The sequence below is a fragment of the Cetorhinus maximus genome, chromosome 19, assembly GCF_964194155.1.
Source record: "Cetorhinus maximus chromosome 19, sCetMax3.hap1.1, whole genome shotgun sequence".
NCBI lineage: Eukaryota > Metazoa > Chordata > Chondrichthyes > Lamniformes > Cetorhinidae > Cetorhinus > Cetorhinus maximus.
In genome coordinates this window covers 86,279,030-86,300,992 of record NC_135897.1, presented here as the reverse complement: position 1 = coordinate 86,300,992, position 21,963 = coordinate 86,279,030, and the positions used below count along the sequence as shown (strand labels likewise).

Genomic DNA, 21,963 nt, shown 5'->3' with positions numbered 1-21,963 from the left:
TCTTCGATCAGAAGCCTTGATTCTGTTGTTTGACACGTTAGCATCATAGACACAGCCAGGCCCATCGTTGACCTGAGGTCAAACCTAGTAGGGTTACCACAGTTGAGTGTCCGTCAGTACCTCCATAGCTTAAGGTGGAAGCAGAAAAACTTGTTCATGGGTTCCGTACGGTTAACACACTTTTCTTTAATTAAGATGGTGTCCCTTTAAGATGTTTTTAGCCTCATATCAAAACTGAACATGTCATGATCATCGATAAGAGCCTACATCTATCCTCACTCATGCACCTGCAGTGTTGATATGTTTGTGAAGTAGCTGCTCAGATTGCAATTCATTCCTGGTCATGACAGATGCCATATGTGCTAACGCGCCTTTGTTTCAATAGACACTGAGCTGAGAAGGAAAGCCAATGATGCGTTTAAATCTCCGCTGCAGGATACAGGCAATTTAGGAAGCTCAATGCACATTTAATGCGAACATTTAACCATTCATTGAACAGAACACCAAGGAAGCAAAGAATTATGGAAAACTCAGGGGACAATTGGATTTCCATCAATATTCAAAAATATTGTATATGCTGGATGAGGACAAATGACTAGGATTACTATAATAACATGGGGCATAAGAACATAAGAAAAAGGAGCAAGAGTAGGCCATTCAGCCCTTTGAATGTGCTCCATCATTCAATATGATCAGGCTGATCTTTTATCTCAATTCCACCATCCCGCACTATCCCCATTTACCTTAATTCCTTTGATATCCCAAAATCTATTGATCTCGGCCTTGAATATGTTCTATGACTGAGCACCCACAGCCCTCTGGAGTAGAGAATTCCAAAGATCCATAACCCCTTGAGTGGAGTGTTCTCCTCATCTCAGTATTAATTGGTTGACACCATAGTCTAGATTCCCCAAAGGGGTAACAAACTCCCAGCATCTACCCTATCAAGATCTTTAAGAATTTTATATATTTCCATCAGACCAGCTCTCATCCTTCTATATTCCAGGAATCTAGTCTTCACCAGCCCAATCTCTCCTCATAGTTTACAGCTTTCTAAATGGATAAACCAGCAGACAATTTGGACTTTGCGTGGGAGTGTAAAATGAGTGACGTATTTGGAAATAGAAATGGGAAGAGATGTAAAGCAGCCTGCCAATTCCACTGCTTTTTATGCTTTATCCAAGATCAACCTTGCCTTCGCAACTGTCTTTTATTCCTGTTCGGGCTTACAGCTAAAACTTGAATTTAGGCCTGTGTTGAATAATGGAATCATTAGTTGAACTTCCCCTGGTTCGTTACTTAGACAGTCCAAAACAGTCGAGTAAAATGCCATCTAAACATTAAGGTTTCTAGGTAGAACTGAAAATCAGTTCAGGAGGAAAGGGACAGAGTGGAAGGAGGATGGCAACAGGAGCATCACAATTCACGATGTTGCTACTTCCTAGTATTAGCTTTCAGATCTGGTCCAAACAATATGCTGGAACTCCCTATCTAACACCATCATTGGTATGCATGGGCTGCAGTGGTTCAAGAAGAAGGCCCATAACTAGTGATGAGATGCTAGTGACATTCTTGCTAGCGATGATTAAATTTAAAAAATACTTACAACCTCAGTTCCTCTGCATTTGGTCCATTGCACATCCTCTCTGCTCTACTGCACTCAAAAGCAGGTCCTTCAACCATCAGGAACTCAGAACTCTCTAAACATTCCTTCCTGTGGTCCATCCCTCCTTCCACGACAGCTTTCTCTTAACCCTTGCTTGCTCTTCATTTCCATCTATTTTTGTCAAGCATGTTGGCATCTTTTGCTGCAACGGCAGCCCTGTCTTCAGTTGCCTAGGCCTTTAGCTCTGGAATTCCCTCCCTAAACCTCTTTGTCTCTTCACCTCTCTCTCCTCCTTTAAGACACTCCTTAAAAGCTACCCCTTTTGGTCACCTGTCGTGGCTTCTTGTGTGACTTGGTGCTAAATTTTGCTTGATAGCAAAGTATCTTGGGGATGCTTTCCTATGTTAAAGGTGCAACGTAAATACAAGTTGTTGCTGAGTTGAAGTTGCTATGTGACTGGAAGTGGATGTTGTGCATGACATTTGTGTTGACTGTACACAAAATCCATTTTTAATAAAGTTAGAGAAAGAGGATGTAATTTATATTCACAATGTGTATGTCACTGCCTAATTTATTGTGTTTATAGTTAAGTGCAGTCAGGGGAAGAATGATGCTCTTCACATCTTTAATTTCATGATTAAATTAACACAAAGGTTCATGTTTACCATGGGGCTTAACACAGCTGTTTTTAGTTTAGCACAGGACAAAGATGAGTCATGAGATGAATCATAGTGCCTTAACTATACCTAGAAGCTGGATTCCCCATGTAACAAATTTGTCCTTTTGTACCTTGAGGTAGATTCAGTGACTGTGAAGAAATTACAGTCGTGACACCAGACCAAATCCCATTCACCCATCACCCCTGTGCTTGCTGACCTACACTGTTCCCAGTCCTGCCAGCACCTCGATTTTAAAATACTCCTGCTTGTTTTCAAATCCCCTCATGGCTTTTCCACTCCCTATTCCAGTGATATTCTGCAGCCTTACAACCATCGGAGATATTTACGCTCCTTCAATTCTGGTCCCTTGAGCATTCCCATTTTTCATTGCTCCAAAACTGCACCCAGCTGCCTCAGCTCTAAGCTCTGGAATTTCCTCTCTAAACTTTTCCACCTGCCTCTCTCCTCCTTTAAAAAAAAGCTCTTGTAGAACCTACATCCTCCTGAACAGTTATTGCTTCATGTGGCCCAGTATCAAATTTTGTTTGAGAATTGCTCCTGTGAAGGACTTTAGGCTGTTTTTAAACTACATTAAAGGCACTATATAGATGCAAATGGTTTAGCTGTTTACCTTACTGTCTATGCACTCTCCCCTTGGCCAGTAAGGTTAGCAGCACAGTTCTGGCCTTTATGTGAAGGTCAATGCTCAGGTATCTGTAGTACAGGTGGAGCACCTCACCCCGGCTACCCGATAGCCGGCAATGTCCAAAAACCGGACACCTTTTGTCGTGGAGAACTTTACTGTTGGAGCCATTGAACCCTGGTTTTCGTCTGCTCGAAAAATGCTTGCACAGATGGATGCCCAGAAAGAAAAGAATAAATTAATTTGAGTAACCAGGCATTTTTGGAATGACGCGCTGGTCAGGGGCAGTAGGAGCTGAGCCCCACTCTGGACTGGTTCTAGCTTAGAGGACAAAGAGCCTATCATTGCTTAATCCTTCTGCTTCTGATTGAGGCCTTCAAAAATGTAAAATATCAGACACCAACTGCTAACTGAAGATCGATATTGCATGAGAACTGGATGAAAGCCTGATATATTGAACTCTATGACTGAAGCTGTTGCATGATAACAAAACAACAGGCCTGATCGGACATCCAAAATCTTGGAAAATTCAAAATCCGGATTTGGGTGCTTTCCTGGAACAAAATGACGTGGGCACCAGAAATGCATTGTTGCTGCCCAGAGATAATGAACTGAGCTACCTTACAAGCAAGGCATACCTGCCTTGGGAGGAACGCAGTGAGACTTCTTTTATGTTAGAACTACCCATGCTATAGGTAACCAGGGAAGACCATTAAAGCAAGGAATATAAAGAGTTTACATAAGTGTCAGCCTTGGCTGAGTGGGTAATGCTTTCACCTCTCAGTCAGATGGCCAAAACTCCACTCCAAGACTTCAGCACACGTGTTGGGCTAACAGTTCAGTCCACAATTGAGGGGGGTGATGCTTAGTTCGATGCTTAGTTACCATCTCTTGGATGAAGCATTAATCTGAGGCCTTGGCTGTCTACTTGGGCGGACAGAAAAGATTCCATCCTAGTATGTGAAAAACAGTAGCTCTCTCCGTGCTTTGACCAACATTTATCCCTCAGCTTCACTGTTAGAGCAGAATATATGGCCACTTAGCCCATTGGTATTTGTGGGAGCTTGATGTGCATAAACTGCTTGGTGCATTTTCGTTTAATAGTTATATTTCAAAAATGTTCCAATGGCTGTGAAGCACATTCTGAGGAAATGAAAAGTATTATAAAAGAGTAACTTCCTTTCATATCTGAACAGGGGAAATAGCTCCAGGAGGAGGTCTGAGGTCCCCTTGAACCTGCTCCATCATAGCTGATCGTTCACACTTTCCTGCCCTGTCCCCTCGATTCCCTAAGCACCCAAAACTCTATTGACTCTGTCTTGAATATACTCTCAACAGTCACGCAGCCACATATCTCTGAAGAGAGGAGCCGTGTCGAGTATCACGGGAATGCAGGTAGAGAAAGGCTGAGGTCTATCAAAAATCAGCAAGCTTTGTAGACCTAATTGTCTCTTCATGTGTTAAATTCCAGCCATTCCATAATCCTGTAATTTTCAGTCAGTCAGAAGCCATCGTAATGATTGCTCCTAAACTCATCTCACCCATTCAGAAAGGATCCAGGATTTTCTGCAGTAGGTGAGATTCAGTGCAGTTAATACAGTCGTGTTACAATTGACTCTGAATAGCTTCAGCGAATTCTTCTTTGCTGTTCTCTCTCTATCTTTCTGTTGCGTGACTCTTCAATGATTTAACAAATCCTCTTAGCAGAGGGAGAGAGAGAGAGAGAACAGTGGATAACACTAACTGCCCTGATCTCCAGACACTGCCAACTCTTCCATTCACTCTTAAAGCTGTATTTGCCTTACACTCTTAAAATAGTTTGAATTTGCAGACTGAAAACACTCAGTTACCTGCCCCTGCTTTAAGCTGCATAGACTTACACTATGGGCCATGTTTAACGCATTCAAAAATCAATCAACTTGCATGAAGTTAAAATTGAGTGCATACAGTGTCACAGGATCTGATCGCCAAGTCTTGTAGAGACAGGAAGAAGGCTCACATCAACAAAGGCAACTTCAATTCGATAGAACCGATTTGCATTCGGCTGTCACTGTAACCATGTGGCTTCAGACTGTAGGGAGATAGAATCAAAGAATTGTACAGCACAGGAGGAGGCTACTCGGCCCATCCTGCCTGTGCTGGCTCTTTGAAAGAGCTGTCCGATTAGTCCCAATCACGTTGCCTTTTACCCCATGGGCCAGTAAATATTTTTTGATCTGTTTCAACCATTTGTCCAATTTGTTTTGAAAACTACTGTTTGATCTGCTTCCACTACCCTTACAGTCAGCCCATTTCAGATTTTACTCCATTTAAAAATAATTCTCCTCATCTACCCCTGCTTCAGTCACACAAATCATAATGATTGAGGTTTGATACAGATTCTATTGTTCCCCTGGTACAATGCATCGCTCTTTCAGAACTGCATGGCAATTAAATCTACTTAGAAATGTTCTTATGCTGTGATCTTACTGAGAATCATTACTTGGTGGGCATTAGATGAGATGAACCCTCCATATTTTAAAAGCTTCAAAGCTGTTAATTACCTGACGTGTTGGAAAGAAATTTGCATTTATAAAACGCCGTTCACGACCTTGTGTTGTCCCGAAGCACTTTACAGCCTATGAAGTACCTCTGAAGTGTAGTCATTGTTGTAATGTAGAAAACGTGGCAGTCAATTTGAACCCAGCAAACTCCCACAACCAGCAATCCGATCATGATAACCTCGTTGTTGATTGAGGGATACAATATTGGCCAGATCACTGGGGAAAACGCCCCAACTTTCTTTTTTGGATTAGTTCTCTTACACCCACCTGGGAGAGCAGACAGGGCTTAAGGTTTCATCAGAAAAAAATATTGCAGCACTCCCTCAACACCATCACTGGACAATCAGTCTGTAACTTTGTGCTCAAGTCTCTGGAGTGAGACATGAACACATGCCTTCTAACTTCAGGACAAGAGAGCTCACCGCTGAACCATAGCTAACACTAGTCAGACCCATAGATAACCCAGGAGCATATGTAATGAAGAGACTTGTTCTCCAAGCTGCAAAGTAACCGAGGGGTCGGAATTTTAGTGTGCGACGATATTAGGGAAAACACTAATACACTTGCGCAAGATTCCTCTCCCTATTATTGTCACAAAAGTGTTGTTAAAACAGGTGTCGGAGCGAATTTTTACAGGAGTATTAATGTGTTTGCCATTGCTACTGCACAACATGTTTTCAAGCCCTGAGCCACTGTCCAGACCGACGAGTTAGCCGGTACTTTGTAGCTTTATACCAAATACTAGCAAATCGTTAAAACTGTAAACTGGAGCCGACCCCATTCTATCTATTGGTCCAGGGTGGGTGGGGCCCGTGTTTGGGGGAGGCTGGGATCTCTCGGTCTGCCCGCCTCCCTTCTGCGGCATTGTCTGTGCCCAGATCACCCTGGTGAGGAAGCATGCAGTGCCCGCCGGGCAATAGCAGCGCAGGAGATACACTGATATATGCTGATAATGACATTCTGATTTCATTGGGCAGGTTCCCTTTTGATTTTATCTGGACTATTTTGCTCTTGTGTTGAGCTTCTTTTAGCTTGATTGATTTCTTTCCTACGTTACTGGTGACCCAAATGGAACAGTTGTGCTCATTCTTGTTTTGTCACCCTGGGGTGACCCAGTGCCACTCTCATTGGCCCATCAAATTGTGCCTAGCTGAAATGAGCTCAAACAGCCATAATCAATTTGTACTGAGCATGGATCAAAGCACAGAGCTGCCTAATTGACATCACCGAACCAATCTCCGATTTTATCAATCATCCAAAAGGGGAACTTATTTTGCTGATTCCTGGGGCATCCCAGTGTTGTCCTTATTAGTCCAGGAAAAATAAGCCAAACAGAGTCTTTCAGTGCTAATTAATTGGTTCCGATGATGTCAATTTTTTTGCTGTCAATTGCAGTGCCCAATCACAAAACGGCCATTGCACAGTGACAGTGGTTTCACGCAATGTAAAGCACCAAGACTCCTCGGCGTCAAGGAATAAAATAAACAGGAGGCTTTGAGCTCACCTCCAGGCGGTCAGTTCGCATCAGCTTCTGTGCGGCAGCTGCAGTGTGGACTGGAACAGCATGATTCCCCGTTACTAGCATCGGCGCACTAGGTAGAATCTCAGCGGGTACCAAGTTTGGGGAGACAGGTCCCAGGTAGGGGTTGAAGGCTGCATTGGGATTAGTCGCTAGGCCTGGCGTGACGGAGAACATTGGCTGAAAGGCAGAAAGAGCAGAAACAAGGGTTTAATCACCAAGTAGTTAAACTATCTGGCCAAATGGTCATCATTTCCTCACAGCTAACTTGTGGACTTCCCCCGAACATTAGCAGCATATCAGCTTCACAGTCTACAGCCTAGCCAGTGTACATGTCCACTCAGGACAATAAGTGATTAGGTAGTTTACAGGGTCAGGTCCCAGCTTCAGTACTGTGGCCAATTCTGGGCGCCACACTAGGACGGCCTTAGGAATGGCACAGAGGAGATTTACTGGAATGGTATCTGGAATGAAGGGCTTTAGCTAAGTGGGGTGACTGAAGAAACTGGGGCTCCACTGAGCCGAGAAGGTTAAGGGAAGATTTGACAGAGGTGTTCAAAATCTTGAAGGGCTTTGGAAGTGTTAATAAGGAGAAACTGTTTCTAGTGGCAGAAGGATCAGTATACAGAGGATTTAGATGTAGAGTTATTGGAAATAGAACCAGAGGCAAAATTAGATTTTTTTTTTAACAAAAACAATGAGTTGTTAGGATCTGGAATGCATTCTCTAAAAGGGTGATAGAGGCGAATTCAATAATAACTTTCAAAAATAAATACTTCAATGGGGAAAATTTGCAGAGCTCTGTGGAAAGAGGAAGGGAGTGAAATTGATTGGAAGCTCGTTCAAAGAGCCAGCACAGGCACAAAAGGCTGAATGGCCTCTTTCCATACTGTATCATTCTAGGATTACATAATGGGAATGTAATTCAGGACATGCTGGTGTTTTTAGGACTATAGAAAAAGAGCAGTGAAATGAGATTAACTGAATAGCTCTTTCCAGAAGCCAACAACAGAAACAATTGGTGGAATGGCCTCCTTCTATGCTTCTTGATTCTATGGTTATCTGGAAGAAGCGAAGGGTTGTTGGGCTTCTCGCAAGTTTAACCAGTGTTTAAGCCACTGCTCTCAGGAGTTATGAATAAGAGGATGCCTTGAAAGTACTTAGACCTTTTAGGAGGGAACGGCATCACTTGACCGAATGGCATGTTCGTGACGCAGGGCATTGCCGAAAGAGGAAAGCCCATCTTGGGCCGGTTGGACTTCCTGTCTGGTTGTGACAGAGAGGTGAGCGGAGATATGACCTGATTATATTTGGTTTGGATGTGGCATCAGGTGATCCAGATACTGGTTGCGCCTGATTCTCCTATCAGGGAAAACTGACCGTCTTACTCAACTTATCAAGGACAGGTAGAGGGGGGTGGGTGTTTCCAATCAGTGAAAGGAAAAAAATAAAATAAAAGTAAAAGGTGAAAATCAATGTGAGCTGTCTAATGGGTAATTAAACGAAAAGCTTCCAAAGTTCAGGGTTCAGGTCACCTACAGGCCATCTAAGCTGCTGGGAAAAAATCAAAATGTTGGTCGTGGGTGAATAGCAACGAATTTTTTAAAATACCTCAATGGGTAAATCCCACCCTTTGAAGCGATATTGAACTCGACAGCACAGGAAGAAAACCTGGTTTAGTTCCTGGTCTGTGTTGGCCGTTGGGGCAGCAACGAGGGCGAGTACGATGCACCATCCTGTTTCTCACCCGAGGACAGAGGTGGAGATCAGTATCAGTGGAGACTCCATGTGCAAAGAGGCAAAACTGGTGTCACAAGGTGACGTCCACCTGGCCAAATTCTCAGTCGAGGCTGATAAGTGACCAGAGTTAATGTTTCGAGTCCATGCGACTCTGAAGAAGAGTCATACCGATTTGAAACGTTAACTCTGTTTCTCTCTCCACAGATGCTGCCAGACCTGCTGAGTTTCTCCGGGGTTTTCCGTTTCCATTTCAGGTTTCCAGCATCCGCGGTATTTTGCTTTTATGATTAGTGGCTGCTTGGAATGAGGGGCTGGAGAGTTTCTGGCACTTGCCCGGACAGGTATGGGGGTGGGCAGGTGGGGGGGGAGGGAGTTGCACCCCCCCGGTATTAATCAGTCGGCACCTTCAAGGCAAGGAGGTGAGAGAATTGTGCACAGAGGAAGTTGAAGAGAAAGAGTGGAGTGGGGAAGAATAATGTGCGGCTTAGGTCAGTGTATAGTGAACAGAAAAATAAAAGTGAAGGTAAAATCAATGTGAGCCTTTCAATGGGTAATTAAACAAGGAAGCTTCCAAAGTTCTGGTTTGAGGTCACCTACATGGCATCTAAGTTACTGGGAGAAATGAAAATGTTGTTCATGCAGTCAATGCTACAATATTCCAATTATTCCATGGTTTTATTCAGCTATTTGTCAGCATTATTCTATGAGCAGAGATTGAGTAGGCTAGAAGGATGAGAGATGATCTCAGTGGAGCATCTAAAGTTCTTGAAGGGTTTGACACACTGGATGCTGGGAGGATGTTTCTGTTGGCCGGAGTACCTAGAACGTGGGGTCACAGTCTCAGAATAATGAGGGGGCCAGTTAGGACTGAGAGGAGGAGAAATTTGTGAAGGTTGTGAATCTTTGGAATTCCCTACTTGACAAAGCTGTGGATGCTCAGTCGCTGAGTATATTCAAGATGGATAGCAATGGATTTTTGGATGCTGAGGAAATTAAGGTTATGGGATAGTATGGGAAGATGGAGTTGAGGTGGAAGGTCAGCCATAATGGGCTGAATGGCCTTCATCTGCTCCTATTTCTTATATTCTTATATTTTTACAGGATAAACTACTGAACTGAATTATCATTGGGACATACTAAACGATTGAAATTAATTGTAACACCCATGGAATAATCTAATGCAAATTTATCTTACTTTCAATTATTATTCATATCAGTACTCTGGAATATTAATGGCTCTTGTCCAATTTACTTCAATAGCAACTGAAACATTCCCAGAACTCTGCCCATTTCTGTCACCAATCTCTCCACAATGCAGCTCCAGATTATATAAAACCATGTGTGACAAAATTATGTTTTAAATCCTTTACATGCTTGACTTAGTTCATCAAAAATAATAATTAATAAAAAGCTCTGATGTTTGTCTGCCCTTGATATCATTATTAAGACATGCTTGTGTTCAAAATTGTAAGGCGTTTTGATAGGGTAGATAGGGAAAAATTGTTTCCACAGACAGGAGGGTCAGTAATGAGGGAACACAGATTTAAGATAATTGGCAAAAGAGCCACACTGGAGCTGAGGAGAATTGTTCTTACTCAGCGAGTTGTTATAATCTGGAATGCACTGCCTGAAAGTGAGGTGGAGGACGTTCAATAATAATGTTCAAAAGTGATGTGGATGGAGAGGTAGATAAAAATAAAAAAAAATGCAGAGTTGTGGTGAGAGAGCAGGGGAGTGGGAGTATTTGGATAGATCTTTCAAAGAGGCATCACAGGCATGATGGGCTGAAAGGCCTCTTGCTGTGCTGTGCTGGTGAGGCAGTGGCAAAGTGGTATTGTCACAGGACTAGCATTCCAGAGATCATGGGTAATGCTCTGGGGGGACCGGGGTTCGAATCCCACCACAGCAGATGGTGAAACTTTGAATTCAATAGAAATCTGGAGTTAGACGTCTGATGATGACTATGAAACGATTGCAGTAAAAACCCATCTGGTTCTCTAAGGGGAAGGAAACCTGCTGTTTTTACGTGGTCTGGCCTACATGTGACTCCAGACCCACAGCAATGCGGTTGACTCTTAAATGCCCTCTGAACAAAGGCAATTAAGGGTGGGCGACGGATGATGGCCTAGCCGGTGCTTCCCACATCCCATGAATGAATATAAAAAAAACATGATTCTTCCTATGAGGCTAAATTCCAGCTGATGTCAAAGTGCCATTTTGTTATCACGAATGAAACCTCTCCCACTGGATGCGTTTCAGTTCCCTTCCCCCACCCAACCTGTATATTGGTACAAAAATAATGGGTAGAAACGGATTTCCTTCCCAGTGTATTTACCTCGTTAAACCACCACCCTCGCTGTCCACCATCGGTCATCTGCCAACACATCAGAAGAACAAATAGGTATTGCTGAAAGTGAGTTTTCCCTGCTTACAACAGCACACTAATTACTACTGAGCATGCTCACTACGACATTACACATTTGTATTCTTGCACTCATTCGACAGGAAGGGCGTCAGCACCAGGGAAATCAAAATTCATGCCCAACTGTTACCCTCGGTATTAGCGGCAGAGCACTCTCAGATGAGGTAGAGCGTTGATTAGAGGCAGAGTAATGCTCCTCTTACTGTGTCCCAAATACACACCTCAACTCCGAGGGCTCCAGTCTGACATACCATTTCCCACATCGCTGAGTATCACGTTGTGGGAGTTTCTTACGCTTTCCTGAATGGCTGGGGACTGGCCATCTCAGGCAGGGGCCCTGCTAACCAGCAGAAACAGATGGCTTTCCTCTCCGTGCTGTGTTAGAACCAGAAGCGGAAAAGAGCATGCATCGTTGTAATCCAGTGATCCTCTCGCTCCCTTATTGAGCAGGGGTAGGGTGAGCGGGCGGTGGTGAGTGGAGGGTGGGTGGGGAGGGGGGGAGATGTGATATGGGCTGTTTGGTGGAATGTCACCTTGGTTACGCCAAGGTTTGGCGAGACTGCCACCTGGTGGCACAGGCGACACCTTTGTGCATTCTGAGGAGGTGCCCTGCCCTGCAAGGCCATGGGCCCAAAAGCACATGGCACTGCAAGGGCATCAAGACACGGGGCCGCTGGCTCCTGGTTTCAAGCGATGACCCCTTGGGTAAGTGCTGACCGGAGCTGAGTTTATGTTTCCATCTGCTCACTTCCCCCTCAACCCCCTCACCTCCCATCACCAGTGAGAGAGATGGAGGGAGGCTAAATCAGATGGTCAATGAACTGATGCCGCTCCCTCGGCACCTGTTGCAGTCAAGCTCGAGGGCAGCACTGGGCAGGAAACTGGGAGCCCATCATTGACCCCATATGTTCAGTCAGAAAACTGTGCCTGGCTCAGTTGAACCTAAAGAGAGGGGGAGAAAATAACATGTGAATATCAGGGTTTGAAGGGGGGGCGGGGGGGGGGGGCGCAGGGGGGGTAATGCAAAGAGACACAAAAACCCTCTATATAGATAAATACATGTCTGCAGAAATAGGTTACATGCTACTGTGAGGTAGAGCTATAGCACATTACTTCAGGTTGCAATCACACTTACAGTCTAAACATTCTGAATGTTCCTTAATACTAACATCAAATGTCATTTAAGTTCAGAAAAAAAAAACACCTGTGGTTTTATGCTGAATTTACTGAGCTGCAGTTTCCTCTGCTTGCGCTCAGCATTGAGTGTCCTTTACCCCATTTGTCGTCACTGATTCCTGCTGGGGCTGTAGCTCCTCAGTTAGACTCACCGTACCTAGCAAAGCTGTCTTGAGCCAGGATGGTGCCTGCTGGTTTGCTTTGTGAATACCAGGATCATCACAACCGTCTCCTTACCCAGGGTCTAAACGCGCACACTTTGCAACTAACGATAATGGTCAGGAAGTGGGGGGTCATGCTGAGGTTCTCCCTATCCTCACATCCCCCTCTCATTTCCCTCTCCGCTGTATCCATCACCCACCTGCCCCTTCCCAAATAACTGAGATCGCTTGAGGCCACACAGACTATGGGTCAAACCTGAGGCCCACTTGGCCTCGATGGCTCAATTATCTTCAGCCTTCTCGAATGACAGCCCACGTTCTACCTGTTGATCCCTGTCCTCAATCTCTCACCATTGGGCTCTTTGAGCTGAGAACTCTCCATTTCCCCCAATTCTGGCCTCTTGTGCCATCTCCTGCCTTCACCCCACCACTGGTGGCTCTGCATACAGCTGCCTGGGTTCAAAGTGATGGAATTCCCTTGCTAAACCTCCCTGTTTCTCTTCCTCGGTGCCCTTCTTTAAGGCTTTCCTTAAGACCTATTGCTTTGACCAAACTTTTGATCACCTGTCCTAATATCTCCTTATGAAGTTTGGTGTCAAATTTTGTTTGGGAATGCTCCTCTGAAATGCCTTGGGACATTTTACTGCACTCAAGGTGCTATATAAATAAAAGCTGCTGCTGTTGTTGAGCCAGGAGATCCAGCAACGGTCCAGCTACTGAGCAAACAATGGAAACTGGCACCTCAGTCTTGTCCTGGAGGAGTTGGGGATGGGGAGAAGGAGGTGTGCCCATCTGGCACAGAAGGCCATTAGGATGTAAAAACGGACCTGAGACCATGATTTGAAGAACCAGGCCCTGGTGAACACTCTTCCAGAAGTATAGATTCACCACCAATCATTTCCTTGTTGCTGATGGATCTTGCTATGCAAATGTTGCTGTCACATTTACCTACATAACAACAATGATTACACTAAGAGGGCCGCCCGTGGGTTGACAATTGAATTGGGATGCACCGAGGACATGGGCAGTCCTAGCTTATAGCAAGTGCTCATTTCTTCGGGCAATGGTGGGATCGGCCTCTGCTCATAATTAAATAGCACCTCACCCCCACCCCCCGCCCCCACCCACAGCCAACACTGCCTGGACACACAGATGATGGGTGATCATTTACAGCAAGTGGGCATAATCTTAACATCCGAACCAGACCATTCAACAGCAAAGTTAGGAAACACTTCTTCATGCAAAGGGTAGCAGAAGTGTGAAACTCTCTTCTGCAAAAAACAAGCAGTGATGCGAACTCAATTAATGATTTTAAATTGGCGACCAACACATTTTTGCCAGATGAGGGTATAAAAGGATATGGAGCTAAGTTAGTTGGATGGAGTTAAGATATAGATAGCGGAACAGCCTCAAGGGGCTGAATGACCTGCTCCTGTGTTTGAGGCATTCACAGCCTCTGCCACCTACAGAACTGTAAGAACGAGAGTCAGAAGGGATACGTTGGGTTACAGGTCACTCAAGGAGTCTGAGTCGCTGTGGCAACACATACGCTTTTACGGCATGTTGTAGTCTGGAGCTGTGGATAGTGATGGTAGAGGCTCCGGCTTTCTATCCATCACATGGCCGACCAGGAGTCTCTCTCACTCTTACCACCTGACATTGGCGGGTGTTGGAAGGATTTGCAGGTTGATACTCAACCTATTTGGCCGTGTTATGAACACACCTTCCTTGGCCATCAAGTCCTGGGGCGGGACTCAAACCCAGAGCCTCTGGCTCAGAGACAGGGACACTCCCCACTGCGCCACTTACAAATCGGATATGAAGCCCTTTTTTTCAAAGCGGCCATTAAATATGAATATATTACACAGGCTGGATACCTCTAAGAGAGGGTAAAGGTGAAATACAGAAGCTCGCATGTAGAGACTGTGTTTGAAATAGTTTGCATCAGGGTTAATGCCAGCAACAGATGAGTGGAGATCAGATTGCATGGCAAATGCTTTGAGCAATATCAGTCAGGCAGTTTTTTAAATAATCCTTGCCCTGTCTAATGAATAACCACACAAATGCAAATTTTCTTCTGATAAGCCTAACAGTTGACATCGTCTTACCCCGCTCTAGGTATCATATTACCAGTTCAGTTTACAACTCTCAACGTGCACCTGTCAGAGTGGCTTGGCATGGACAGAGAGGCAGGGGAGTGTGTGTGGCGGGGGGTGAGGGGGGAGTGCGGGGTAGTGCGGTGGTGGCTCTGAAGAAACACAGTGAGCTTGCAGTGCCCCTAACAGCCACCATTACAAACATACCGCCACAGAATGGAGTAGGGTCACACTCAAGTGTTTTGTTACAAGTCCTTCCGGTGGACGTTAACTGTTGCCTTCTCCAATCTAAACTGCTACTTTCCGGTTTTAGTTTTTGCTACTCTCAGCTCTTGAAGGTGTTGAGTTTTGCTGCAGTAAAGTTCCACTGGCTTCCCTCAAACAGTGATTCCTCATCTTAGCCTAGGCTGCATTGGGCTGGCTCTCGAGGACACCACGGTGAAGGGTACTTCAGCCCTTCACTGACTTCCACACATTGTCAGAAAAATATAATCATTTTCATAATGTTATTGGGGTTTATTTTAATATGGAATAGTGGGGTCGGGGTGTGTGTGTGCCTGTGTGTGTGTGTATAAATAGGTAAACATGGCTGAAGTATAAGGACATGAAGCATAAAGGGAAAATTTTCAATTTTAGATAAACCAGAGCAATTTGAGTTTCAAAAGAGGTGGTGAAATGTTACACTTAGCCAGAAGAAGCCAAACAGTGTGTTTATTTTTCCAAAAGCTTATTGATAAAATTGGTACTATAAAAGATTTTTATTATTAGAAAAGTAGAGTTGAAAAGACATTTTGGGAAATGGGATTTACATTAAAAAGGGAGAAACCTGTATAAAGGAGATAAGGTTATGTGTAAGAGGAAGGCATTCTAAGATCTAACAAGTGTGAAAAGCCTCCAGCCTCTTAGCATTAAGTTGCTGTCTACACAGAGTGAAGAAAACTTACTTTGAATTCGATTGTTCAGGGTATCGTGTTACTTTGCCTGGGTCTTTTAAAATCGATGTGTTTTATTGTTGCCTTAATGGAGGTGTAACAGGGAGTTATATTAACTAGGGGAGCTAGGAGTTATCATAGTTGGAATTTGTAAACCTGTGTGTGTGTTTAAAATCATGTTTTTAATAATAAAGGTTTAATTTAGTTTTGTACAAAACCTATAAGACTCAGTGGTCTTATTACTATTGAGTTCAAGGCACACATCTCGAAATAAAAATAAACTGTAAAATAGTTGTGGCAGTTGCTTCAAGTTTCCCTCTGGGATTTGAACAGCTCAGCATTTGCTACCCGCTGAGCCATAACACATGCAGCACTTGACCAGGCGTGGCATGAAGGACCCAAGTAAAATTGAAGTCAACAGGAATCAGGGAGAAAACTCTCCACTGGTTGAAGTCGTACCTAGCACAAAGGAAGGTGATTGTAAATGTTGGAGGCCAATCATCTCAGTGCCAGGACGTCACTACAGGAGTTCCTCAGGATAGTGCCCTACGCCCAACCATCTTGGGCTGCTTCATCAATGACCCTCCATCATAAGGTCAGGAATGGGGATGTTGGCAGATGATTGCACAATGTTCAATACCATTCATAGCTTCTCAGATACTAAAGCAGTGTGTGCCCATATACAGCAAGACCTGGATAACCTTCAGGCTTGGGCTGACATGTGGCAAGTAACTTTCCTTCTACACAAGTGCCAGGCAGTGACTATCTCCAACAAGAGAGAATCTAACTACTTCCCTTTGACATTCAATCATATGACCATTCCTGAGTCACCCATTAGCAACATCCTGGGGTTTACCAATGACCTGAAACTTAAATGGACCAATGGCATAAATGCTGGGCAGAACTCTACATCCTGCGGGCGGGTGGGTGCCCAACCCGATCGGCTGTAAAATCGTGTGCGAAGACATCGGGCGCGTGTCCCGACGTCATCGCGCACTCGCGCAATATTGCGCTCGACAGGCACGTGCAAAAGTTGGAAGCATGCCTGCCGACAATTAAGAGGTCAATCGAGCTCCTTAATGGCGCAATTGTCTCCGATTGTTCGTGGCCCGTCCAACCTTACAGTTAGCAGACGGGTGAATCAGCCAGGCAGCCTTTGCAGTTTTCATCAAACCTCGTCCAAAGGTGGGATGAAATTTCCGTTATCAAATAAAATATAAATCAGTATCTGTGGACAGCACTTTTATCAGCTGTTGTGATTGATTGTGATGCATGGGCTTTTTTTTCCCCCAGCTTTTGAAAGCTTTATTTCAGCTTTTTCATGCCCCCAGCTCCCTGAGGCAGCTGCCTGCCTTCAGCGAGCTCTCTCGCAGCGCTCATCCGCGCTCACGGAAGCGTTATTGCCCGCCCTCTTCCTGCCCTCACCTCAGCAGTACCAAGCTTTCCAGTGCGCGTTTCACACTGGCTGGCTGTTAATTGGCCAGCCAGCATGAAATTGTGGTTGGGGGCCGACCCTGGTCGGGGGCCCATTTCCCGGCTGCTCCCAGGCCAGCAGATTGGGTGCGCCCGCCAAAGGTAAAATTCAGGCCACTGTTGCTACAAGAACACTCAGAGGCTGGGTATTCAATGGTGAAGGATTCATGTCCTGATTCCCCAAAGCCTCTCCACTATCTATAGGGTACAAGTCAGGAGTGTCATGGCAAACTCTTTGCTTGCCTGAATGAAACTCTCAAGATACTCAACACCATCCAGGGCAAAGCAGCCCGCTTGATTGGTATGGCATCCGCCACATTCACTCCCTCCACCACCCGTGCACAGTGATAGCTGTGTGAACCATCCACAAAATGCACTGCGGCAACTTGTCAATGCTCCTTTGACAGCGCCGCCCCAACATGTGACCACTGTCATCTAGAAGGACAAGGGCAGCAGGTGCCTGAGGACAACTACTCCCCTAAAAACTACTCACCATCCCGACTTGGAACAATATTACCGCTCCTTCACTGTCACAATTCTAGAACTCCCTCTCTTGATACTTTTGTTAGCTTGGTCCAGGCTTTTATTTTCAAGCATAGGAGAAAGTTATCAATGGATCAAATTTTTTAAAAGTCTTTCTTTTTTACCGATCCCATTTACACTGTGATTTTCATTGTTTCTAGAAAGTGTACAGTGGATTAATGGGCTTGGAAGTGTCAGAGCTTGGCATGGGGGCATGAGGGCCATAGGAGGTGGGTGGGGAGTCATAACTTGTCATAGGGAGCATGAGGGAACATGGGGTGGGTGGAAGGGCAGAGCTTAGCCTAGGGGGCATGAGGAGGCATAGGGAATGAGTAGAAGGGCAGAGCTTGGCATGGGAGCGTGAGTGGACATGGGGAAGGTGAGGGTGCATGAGGTGGCATGGATGGGGGGGGTGGTGTTCGGAGGGTGAAGGGGTGTGAGGGGTGAAGGGTTGGAGCATTTTTGTGTTTTTTTTCACTGGGACAAAGTCCCATGGCCTGTTAAGCAGCCGGCCTCAGCACCCAGCAGCCCTTGTGGCTGCCTCTGCACTTCTTCCTGGATCAGGTGGTTTGACTCCAGCCTGCACCCGGCCCCCAGCAACGAAGATCTACTCATTCCCTATGCCTCCTCATGCCCCCTAGGCTAAGCTGTGCCCTTCCACCCGCCCCATGTTCCCTCATGCCCCCTCTGACAAGTTATGGCTCCCCACCCACTTCCTGTGCCCCTCATGCCGCCCATGCCAAGCTTTGCGACCACTTCCTCCCGAAGCGGGCAGGCTGAGTGGGAATTTTCCCAACTTCCCCTACCCACCTCAAGGACGGAAATCCAGGCCTATGCCTCTAGATGGTAGTTGAGGGCAGGACACCCCTCACGGTTGAAGAGGCTTCTGAAGAGACTCACTGCCTAGATTCACGCATCAGCAACGATCACTGCATAAACCTGTTTCTGTGCTGGAAATTCTACATAACTCTAGATAATATGTAACATCCACAGTGCCATTAACATAAGAAAACATTCCAAAGCATTTCATGGAACATTATCAAGCAACATTTGGACACTGGGTGCATAAGAAGACATTTGGACAGGTTGATCAGGGAAAGCTTGATCAGGGAAGTAGGTCGTAAGGAGTATCTTAAAGGAGGGGAGAGAGGCAGGGAGGTTTAGGAAAGGATTTCCAGACCTGACACCAATGGTGAATGCCATGTGGGTCATGCAGATAGAGTCTCATTGCACTGTCTGACCCTGGGGAACTGATGTAGTCTGCATAGTGTCATTCACAGCAGCACGACACAAACACATTTCTCCCCCCTAAACAGATGCATCCGCAGTAGTTCTTTGTTTTTATCTCTGCATTTGCTTTTCCGTTTTCTGCTTTGACCATTTGATTTTTTTGTTTCTTTTATCCTCTGCTTCCAAATTCCTCAAACAAACTCACCCTGGGTGAGTGTGCAGTGCCATTCAAATCCTAGGCGACTCCGTTGAGAAGGCTGCACAAATATATCCCCATCATCAACAATGGGAGAGCTCAGCACGTCCGTGCAACAGGTAAGGCTGAAGCATTTGCTACAATCTTCAGCCAGAAGAGCTGAATGAATGATACATCTCAGCCTCCTCCAGAGGTCCCCAGCATCACAGTCTTCAGCCAATTCAATTCACTCCACGTGATATCAAGAAATGGCTGAAGGCATTGGATACTGCAATGGCTATGGGGTCTGACAATATTTGGGCAATAATATAGAAGGCTTGTCCTCCAGAACTTGCCGTGCCAAGCTGTTCCAGTACAGCTACAACACTGGCATATAACCGGCTATGTGGAAAATTGCCCAGGTGCGTCCTATACACAAAAAGCAGGGCAAATCCAACCCTGCCAATTACTGCCCCATCAGTTCACTCTCGATCATCAGTAAAGTGATGGAAGGGGTCATCAACAGTGCTATCAAGCAGCACTTGCTTAACAATTACCTACTCACTGATGCCCAGTTTGGGTTCCGCCAGGGCCACTCGGCTCCTGACCTCGTTACAACCTTGGTTCAAACATGGACAAAAGAGCTGAACTCCCAAGGTGAGGTGAGAGTGATTGCCCTTGACATCAAGGTCGCATTTGGTCGAGTGTAGGATCAAGGGGCCCTAGCAAAACTGGAGTCAATGGGAATCAGGGGAAAAACACTCCACTGGTTGGAGTCATACCGAGCAGAAAGGAAGGTGGTTGTGGTTGTTGGAGGTCAGTCGCCTCAGCTCCAGGACATCAATGCAGGAGGTCCTCAGAGTAGTGTCCTGGGCCCAACCATCTTCAGCAGCTCCATCAATGACCTTCCTTCCATCATAACATCAGAAGTGGGGATGTTCACTGATGATTGCACAATGTTCAACACCATTTGTAACTCCTCATATACTGAAGCAGTCCATGTCCAAATGCAGAAGACCTGGGCAACATCCAGGCTTGGACTGACAAGTAACAAGTAACATTAACACCACACAAGTGTCAGGCAATGACCATCTCCAACAAGAGAGAATTTAACCATCACCTCTTGACGTTCAATGACATTACCATCACTGAATCCCCCACTATCAACATCCTGGGGTTACCACTGACCAGAAACTGAGCTGGACCAGCCATGCGAATATTGCGGCTACAATAGCAGGCCAGAGGCTAGGAATCTTACGATGAGTAACTCAATTCCTGACTCCCCAAAGCCTGTCCACCATCTGCAAGGCACAAGTCAGGAATGTGATGAAATAATCCCCACTGGCCTGGATGAGTGCAGCTTCCACAACACTCAAGAAGTTTGACACCATCCAGGACAAAGCAGCCCACATGATTGGCACCCCATCCACAAACATTCACTCCCTCCACCACTGACGCAGTAGCAGCAGTGTGTACCATCTACAAGATGCATTGCAGGAATTCACCAAGGCTCCTTAGACAGCACCTTCCAAACCCACAACCACTACCATCTAGAAGGACAAGGGCAGCAGATAGATGGGAACACCACCACCTGGAAGTTCCCCTCAAAGTCACTCACCATCCTGACTTGGAAATATATCGCCATTCCTTCACTGTCACTGGGTCAAAATCCTGGAACTCCTTTCCTAACAGCACTATGGGTGTACCCACACAACATGGTGGTTCAAGAAGGCAGCTCACCACGACCTTCTCAAGAGCAATTAGGGATGGGCAATAAATGCTGGCCCAGCCAGCGAAGCCCACATCCCGTGAATGAATAAAAAGAAAGGGAAATTATAGAGAGATTACTCCCTTCCTAACAATGCTGTGGGTGTACCTACACCACACTCACTGCAGCGGTTCAATAAGGCAGCTCATCACCACCTTCTCAAGGACAATTAGGGATGGGTAATAAATGTTGGACTTGCCAGCGACGCTCACATCCCGTGAAGGAATTTTTAAAAATACATTTTTGAATTACTATGCTTGATTGTTCATCTCATAATAACCAAAAACCTCAGCACTCGCATGTAGTGGGTCTGATTTGATTTCTAAACTTGATTGGCATTCAAAATCAGCCACTCAGTTCCAGCAATGGCTCAGTGTGTTTATCTAGTGACTAAAGAAGGCATTTGCACTGATATTGAGTCATTCACAACCTCAAGATCAAAGCCCTGGGTATGGTTCTTGTTTTCAGGCGAGTTCACTACTTGTTAAAATTGGCTATATTCCCCTGGGGTTAAAAAGGGTAAAATCAGCCAGCATACCCAGCTTTAATCACCATCCAGTGACACTTGTTGGAAAGGTGCAAGTGTGGATGTCGTGTAAAAGCAGGCTTCAGCTTGGTTGCTGACCAGTTGAGCTGCAGCCATTGTCTCTTGCATGAGGCATCAGATGATGACTACTGAACATGGAATCGTACCCCAGGAGGAGTCAATGCCTTCAGGTAGAAGCAGCAGCTTCCATTTATATTACATTTGTAATGAAGTAAAACATCCCAAGGCACTTCTCAGGGATGTTATCAGATTACATTTAGCACTGTGGCACAGAATGAGATGTTAGGACCGGTGACCAAAATCTTAGTCACAGAAGAAGTAGATTTTAAGGAACATCTTAAACGAAAGTGGTGGATAGGTGGAGAGGCTGAGGGAGGAAATTCCAGAGGTTAGGACCTAAGCAGCTGAAGGCACAGCCACCAATGATGGGATGAAAGAAACAGGGAGAAGCACGAGGGACGTAGAGTCCTGGGAAGGTTCTAGGGCTAGAGGACGTTACGTGGATCGGGTGTTGGGGGCAGGGTGTCCATGGAGGGATCTGAAAACAACAAGGGGAGGAAATTAGTAGAGAAAATTTGCAAGAAAAAGGTGAATAAAATGAATTGTCGAATTGGGGAAATTTGGGGAGTTCAGCTGGTCGTGCAGTGCACCACCCGTGGAACAAGTGGAAAGGAGGAACGAGAAGAGAGATCAGCAGTGATGACCTAACCTTCCATAGATGTGTCATTCAATTCACAGAAACATAAGTAGG

General features: G+C 45.4%; 1 protein-coding gene across 28 annotated transcripts in view; it reads right to left on the bottom strand.

The window, feature by feature from the left end:
- Positions 1-21,963, bottom strand: part of LOC144694004 (muscleblind-like protein 1) — a 351,759-nt gene that overhangs the window by 63,606 nt on the left and 266,190 nt on the right. For 24 of the 28 annotated variants that reach the window (XM_078564322.1, XM_078564304.1, XM_078564328.1 and 21 more), the window contains 2 exons: positions 11,046-11,084; positions 6,956-7,150 (listed from right to left, as the gene is read on the bottom strand). In XM_078564322.1, the coding sequence (XP_078420448.1) occupies positions 6,956-7,150; positions 11,046-11,084 (234 nt within the window). The remainder of the gene's footprint in view (positions 1-6,955; positions 7,151-11,045; positions 11,085-21,963) is intronic. The other 4 variants (XM_078564301.1, XM_078564309.1, XM_078564313.1 and 1 more) reach the window with 1 other exon arrangement.